The sequence below is a fragment of the Mastigoproctus giganteus genome, chromosome 2 (assembly GCF_048544385.1).
Source record: "Mastigoproctus giganteus isolate SK-2022 chromosome 2, ASM4854438v1, whole genome shotgun sequence".
NCBI classification, from domain to species: Eukaryota; Metazoa; Arthropoda; class Arachnida; order Uropygi; family Thelyphonidae; genus Mastigoproctus; species Mastigoproctus giganteus.
In genome coordinates, this window is record NC_143576.1 from 40,676,423 (window position 1) to 40,683,969 (window position 7,547).

Here is a 7,547-nt window from a genome sequence, read left to right on the forward strand (position 1 = left end):
CAAGCTTCAAATTACCCGCGGTACTAAATTAGTAGATATTCGCCTTTCCTGATTATGATTCCCGCTGTCTCACAACAGATCACTTCTCGCAATCCATCAAATCAGGGCCTAATACATTTTAAAATTTGCTAACTTACGAAAAGAAAATAAGTTATACTTTTCTTCACACAGGCATTTGACTTTCTTCCTCTTAAAATACTTACTGCTCCATCTATATTGAGATAATTTATTTTCAAGGTGTTTTCTTACACTTCAATTGAATACTGCACCTGATGCTGAAGATTCACTGAGACGACAGCATTGAGTTTAATCATGCCCTAAGATCCAACAATTACCGGAAGTTCCGTGAACTTTATCGAAATGTATTATTTTTACAAATCTGCCTGTAACTTATGAGGGAGGGTTAATAAATAAAAAGGGGATCCAGTTCTGTTGCCCAGAGTTATTATGCTTACAGTACATGTAAATTTATTCTCCGAGAACTATAAACGAATTAATTTTGAGATAAGCAGTGTTCATATAACCAGTGTGTTGGGGGAGGGTAGATGATTCCCCCCCAAACACTTCTGAACTTCCACTAGATTTCAAACTCAAATAATAACTAACTTAGATATCTGAGTGTAATTCCTTATTATGAATCACTCGTCCTTCGATATCTTCAAGTTGACGGTTAATTATTTGTCTGTGATAAAGCCAATCTATTTTCTATAATCGGGGTTGCTACAAAGTCAGAATATTCCTCATATGAATGACCTGTGGTACATACGCACTGTAAAAGGTTTGGTCGTCAATGTACGTGAAACATTTGGCAAAGTGCCAAGAGGTGTGAGCAAGCACTAGCGCAATGCCGTGATTGGAAAAACCATTACCATCAAGTTCTGATCTACCGCTGCAGGCTTGGCACTGTGCCAGACGCAATTGATCCTATCTAAGCGCGGGAGGCAGACGTCTGAGTCTTATGCTAATAAGGCGTCACAGTGACGGCGCCTGCGCACTAATGGTGTAAAGCGCTCCAGATATGGAGGGTGGTTGTACTCCAGTCTCGTGCTAATGTTTATGTTCATATTTTATAGGATAAATATCTTGTATTTCGACTTGTGAGATGTTTTACAAGTTAGTCAGTGTTTTACAGACAGTGGGCAATACGAAAACTTAGCGTGAAGGTGTTTTTATTGCGCCATATCGTGTGATGACATCTGGTTCACTATATTAGTGACGAACACACAGCTCCTTTGCTCTAGGCTACATACCTTTGTTTCTTTTTTAGTTTTTTTGATAAATCTCCAAGGTATTTTCTTATTAAAGTGCTTAGAAATATGTGTTATCTTTACAGTATGTTTTTTTTTCTTTTCCCTCTGCAAACATGTATCATAACATGGGAGGCCAAACGAAATCTGCGGTTGACTCCCCAAGTTTTTATTGTTATAAATGTTTCATGATGAACAGACTAAATCACTTTTCAGTATATGTTAAAACTCCAATTGCTGTGCATTTTGACATTAAAACATATATACGTGAATACATATGCTTTAATGGAAGCATTTCATCAGACTTCCTGCTGTATATTTTAAATAAAGTTACTTTTTAAAGTATTAATTTGCACACTAGATGTAAGACTAATGAAATACTTCCTCACTTCATTATACTCTTTTGTCTGATATAAGCAATTTAGAAATTAAACAAACAGACACAGAAATAACTGAGGATAATATTTATTTCTTATGTAAAAAATGTTGCAAAAACATATAATGGAATGGTATCACAGAAGTTGACATTCTGTCAGAAATAAGTAGAAAAAAAGACGAGAACAGTTCCAATAGATTACTTTACATGACTTCTTCTAGAGTCCGAGGCTATCAAAGCATTGCTAGAGAAGAGCCTTACCGTATGTACAATATCTACATTATGTTCGCCAATCAGTCGAGGTCAGCTACAGTCCTTTCAAGAAAACGCTATAGTCCTTTCAAGAAAACAAGTCCGTCTCATCGTACAAAAGTTCTAAAATGATTCAAGACACTGCAAAGTCCTTTTTTCCCGCACTGCATCATTCACGGAGATTCTGACGTCGATGGCACTGGCATCAAGTGGAACTAGCAGCGCGAACAGGACACATCCGCAATGATTAGGCCGCAGCAAACGTCTTGCACAGGTTTGAGTCTTTAGGTGTTAAATTAGGATTCGCTTTGTACAATCAGTGGCTCACAAAAACTACGATGTGGCAGCAAGTTTGGCGGAAGCTGAATCCTCGTCATCGTCCTTCAGTCTCAACTTCTTTTTCAGCTTGTCGACGACTCTGGTGTGAAATTTATGCAGAGATGTCTGAGAAGCGGACTTTGGCGATGGAATATCGTGGTTACTGCCAGGTCGAGGCGATGTTCCTAGTGACATGGCGGCAAGGCGTTCCTCTACATCCGACCCTGGAGAACAGGACAAGCTAGCAGGAGCAGACTCGCTCTGGGTTGCACGGCGAGACTGGGGAATACTCGCAGAACTGCTCCTACGGGAACGACTGGCATAGATGTTGTAGTCATTCTTCATCACGGGCATCATGAAGGCCATGGCTGTAGATAGAAAACGTCACCGAACACGGAGCTAGAGATATAAGTCAGTAGAATAGTCCGAAGATGCTGCTAGGCTGTAGAATCACCAAGATAACTCACAACAAAGCTTCCAAGTCTGAATGAATGAAGCTACTGCGCTGCCGGTTTCCTTATAAAGAGCTCCGCCGAGTTAACCACGTGATGAAGAATGGCAGACTGCCAGAAGTGGCGCGCCTGGCCTCGAGCAGCCATTGGCTGTCCATTTGAGGGTTATCGAATGGACGTACTATTGGCGAGCGATAACGGCGCCGACAGGACATATCAGCTTTATCGTCGAATTGGCACGTGGTGTTTGCAACAGTCTGAAATGCTATCAAGTGGGTTACAAGTGTTGAGTTTTACAATATACACTCTGTTACGATGATTACCTGTCTCGCCGTGATGGCCTTATCATGTCTGGTTTGTAGGCAAATACGACAGACCCGTGGGAACTTCACACTTAGTTGATGGTTATACCAGATGTAACTCTTTTCCTCTTAGCCTTTCATAAGCATATTCAGTCCAAGGATAAGAAATAGGCAGATGATCTAGAATGTTCCATTTACATACTGCTTATTGAATCACTTCTTTTAAACACCGAAATTACATTTTCCTGAGTCACTAATCAACATACCCACGCTATTCTTCCCACTTACAATCATCATAGCACTTGCCACTGAATATACATCCGCGCTTTGTTACAAAAACTCTTATTGTGATAAACTCCTCTAGTAGATTAAAATAATCGGTGTCACTTGAGGGAAGCATTATTTATAAACACAGCAGAACATCGATCGAAACTAAGTGCTTCTGCAGAAACTTTAAACGCAGATACTAGTACAATATTCTTATACCGACAATCCCCGATTGTAGCCAAACCTAATTTCGTAGCAAAATTAAATAAATACATAATGGGCTATTTAACAGCTTCCGTCCACTGAAACTACGCAGTTATAAAGTTACAGGATTGCCAAATGAAGAAATCCACAGCAGCAGCATCTTTCAAGTTCCGATAACGTTACTGAGTGCCCTGCTGTTGCATTAAATATAAACAGCGTCTCCACAGGGAATAAGACGGCCGTGTGGATGGTTGTGCTTTCTCATTCTCATATAATTCTGTCTTTGCATCTTCTACACGCAGCCTCTCTTCACTAAACTTCAGATTTCTGTTTTTTCATATTCCGCATTCTGATTCGACATTTGTCCCAACCTCCTTCCGTAGACAAAAATGTAATTTTTTCTTCTATATCATTTTATTATTATAATTTTTTATTCTTATTATTTGTAACCTTTCCTTTGTATTATCTGACTTACAATATCACGAAAATATCTTCCAATTTCTTTTCTGATTTCGTTTAAATTTATTATGCCAACAACGTTAAAAGCGGGAACCCATCTGGATTTTGCACGAAGTCATACAGCCGCAGGTGCCGAATTTTCGAAATTTCTGGGATTCACAGAGGACCGGGGTTTAAAAACCAAACCAAACACAGCAAGTTAATTCAACTGAGGAAGTGACTTTTGCTTTTGAGTAGTAATAAAATATTACTACTCAAAATTCAGCCGCAGTAACTGAAGCCACGATGCAACAGCGTATTCTTTCTGTAAACTTGCGTGTGTTTTTATGGTAAGTTTGTTTTGCTGGATTGAAAATGAAGTTTCAGGAGAAGGGGACGTTCAACCCTGGCCCGAGACAGACTAACTCGCTCACGGTGTGAAAGAAACAGCCCGTAAACATTCTTCCATCTTGCTGGTATTGAAACACGGACCTTTCACAGTGTGGAAGGACAGAGTTGTAACTAATATGCTACCCGCGCACGTTTTGAGAATGGCACAAATGATTAGAATAAATTTTACGTTTGCAGAGCTAACAAAGCCAGGCTGCAACGGATTAAATTGAAGTCTATGATAAAGCTTCAAGATTCCAAGTGGTGTTCCTCATTCCTTACGATATTTACTACAGTAATAAGTGGAATAAGAAAGAAATATACTTTATATTTACATAAATAAATGTTCTGCTAAAAGTTGTGTGTGTGTGTTAAGCGCCAAAGCAGTTGCTTTGGTCATGAGGAGTCCGACATAAGTGAACAGTTCTTATTTCTTTTCTTCAAAATCGCTTCTTTACCTTGGATGAAAGTCAAAATCTATTGTATTCTTTCCAGTTTCTTTTTTATTCGACAGCCGAGGCTTTTCGTGTCCACTTCTGAGCTGGAATAATGCCAAGTATAAGTCTAAACCTTTAATTACCGCAAACTGATACAAACTTATTGCTCCGATCACGCAAAGGAATACAGTGATCAACATGTTTGGCTGGAAGAATTATCTTCCTGATGAGTAGAGATAAGCTAAAACCACAATTCAGCAGGGAATGCAAAGGATAAAAAATGTATACGTGGAATCAAGGGCTTTAGAAAAGAGAAGCGCTTTTTCTGCGGAAAAATGCAAAACCCAATTTTTTTATAGAAAATACACCAATAAAAAGGATAATTATTCATGTTTAAGGCCAGAGAAATTTTCACTACTTGGAAAGTTAATATTTTAATTACATTTCAAATAAGTTTTTTATTTATTGAAAATGATGACAGAGATCGGATTGTATCCCTGATCGATCGGGATTTTATAGTATGTGCGAGAGAAGTTTTACTTTAAATATGCTACATGTAAACATATATATCACTGGAAAGGTTGAGAGAGAAAGAGAATTTTTCTGTAAAAACATAATCACTGTTACGAGCAATTTTGAGCCACAATTAATGCAAATTATTGATGCGACCACCGTTGTTGCAGGCTTCGGTGGCGCCGCCATAAGAAGTATCATATTCCATCACGAGAGATTCCCAATTTTCCCAATTAGTAGACCTACTCCTGCCAGAAGAGATAAGGATTTGAATGTGACTACTACATGAACTCATGACTCCAGCAAGCCAAGTTCTCAGAACCCTAGCTAAGTCAGCTCATACATCAAAAACTAGGCAGATGCGCTAAAAAATGAACTGGGTAAAATGTTTGTTTTATTATATTTTGCTGAGGCCGTATCAACTGCGCTTCCTTTCCTTGTACCATTTTGCTAATACTAATTTCTAGTAGAACCGCTGCTAGGCTGGCCGATTTTTTTTTGCAAATATCCACAATGGAAATTGTTTGTTTGTTCGTTGTTAAGAGCATTAGCAACTAAGGCCATATTGCTCGCTCCGGGAATATGCGGTGGTCATTCCCTGACCTTTCCGCATCCTCCGTATTTGGTGGTGACGGGCTCGAACCCCGGTTTAATCAAGAAGCGTGTGCTACGCACTGCTGCTGCTTCCCACCTGGCTACGGAGGCGCCACAATGGAAATGTAGAAATACTTGAGAAATATCATACTGTGTAGTTATAGTTTATTTTATTAACTACCCACGACAGTCAAGTAATATGGAGGTACCTGATTATCGTTGGTAATTCTATAAATTTCTGAAAACTCAAACTGAGATCGGCTGCATCTCCAAGCGAAAAGCCCTTTTAAAAAATATAATTCGTAAAAAAATTGGAGAGCACAAATGTTCTCGATGAAAGAACTAAGATGAGGGTTAGTTGTGTACACCCAATACGCAAAAAAATTCTGAACCATTTCAGGGAATTTTCTGTCTTTATAACGACTGAAATTACTTCGTTGCATGCTCTCTTAATTTGAAAAGAAATTCCTCATAAATTATAAAATCAGCGTGTTCTTGAACGCCTGTAACATTTCCATTTCTATGTTAGAAACGGAAATTTTACCTGGAAGCGCTTTGCCAAACTGTATAACAGGAATTTTCTAGAATAAGAACAAACACTCCAAGCACTTTTCGAGAAACTTTGATTCGCAGTGTGAGGGAATCTTGGAAAAAGGATATTCGTTGGTATGACGACAATACTCTGCCCTGCCTCTGTTCTGTCTTTGTTTATCTAAAGTTGTTTTCGTTTTTGTGGATGTTACATTAAGTTTTCCTCTTGGTATCCTATTATTCCTAGAATGCGCGACGCAATGGTGATTACGTCAGATATTATAAACGTCTTCGATAACGTTCCGCCGAAGAGCGACAAGATACTTGATAAGACTCCGATGACGGCAATGGCGGGAGATAGTTCCAACCATTTGCTACCGGTTTTAATTCGAAGTAGTTCAGTGTTCCGCCTTATCGTCTGCTGAGAAATCTTCTCACGTTCATATTGCAGTGAATATGTTCAATGATAAGCCTACACTGTAAAAACGAAACTGGAAAACAGTAAGGCGAAATAGATATTTTCCTCGTTGGTTTATCTTTGCTGGAAGCGACGGTTTCCTAATAATATGTCGCGTATTTTCTAGAATACAGGAAGACCTTTGGTATTTCTCACTTAAAGAACTCATTTAAGTGTTTACACAGTCTGGCTTTTCTCTCAGATTGGTACTGCAGTTTTATCATATTTTTTTCCATTTTTTGCTTATTTAGTATAAGGTGATGTACTTAGGTTTTTTCTTTTCTTTTTTCTGACCACCACTCTGTCAGTTACTTTGCTGTTCCATGCCTTTATCAAAACTTGCTATGCCTGCGTTTTGCTTGTAGTTTTATCATTTTTGTTCGCTCTCTCTCTCTGCTCTTGGAAACGATTCGGCAAACCTGTTCTTGTCAGATCTGTGTGTCTACCCTTGAGACTCTGCACTGTTGTGATTTACTACCTTGTTTCGGACTTTTCAATCAAATATCCATTTATTAGTCAATATTTTGTTGATTGATTGTTAGTTATTTATTTATATACATGTAGAATCGAATTAAATGAATGCGAAACCTACTACATGAATACATTTCCCAATTGCATTTCCTTAGTCCCTCTCTCTACGAAAGACACTAAGAAAATATATTCCTTGAAGCGACTCATTAGGATTTTCCAACTCTAGAAGCATTAGGAACAATTGAGATTTTCCTCATGCCTCGGGTTTACGATATTCTAATATTTATGATATTCACTG

At 38.5% G+C, this 7,547-nt stretch overlaps 1 protein-coding gene across 1 annotated transcript; it reads right to left on the reverse strand.

The window, feature by feature from the left end:
- Positions 1 to 1,696: 1,696 nt before the first annotated feature.
- On the reverse strand, positions 1,697 to 2,697 carry LOC150089279 (uncharacterized). The gene has a single exon (XM_090388725.1). It carries the CDS (start codon positions 2,557 to 2,559, stop codon positions 2,209 to 2,211), a length of 351 nt encoding a protein of 116 aa, XP_090244851.1. The 5' UTR covers positions 2,560 to 2,697; the 3' UTR covers positions 1,697 to 2,208.
- Between the last annotated feature and the right edge of the window lie 4,850 nt (positions 2,698 to 7,547).

Excerpts from the sequence above, each read along its gene's own strand:
- LOC150089279 (XM_090388725.1), bottom strand. The coding sequence starts at position 2,559 with ATGGCCTTCATGATGCCCGTGATGAAGAATGACTACAACATCTATGCC.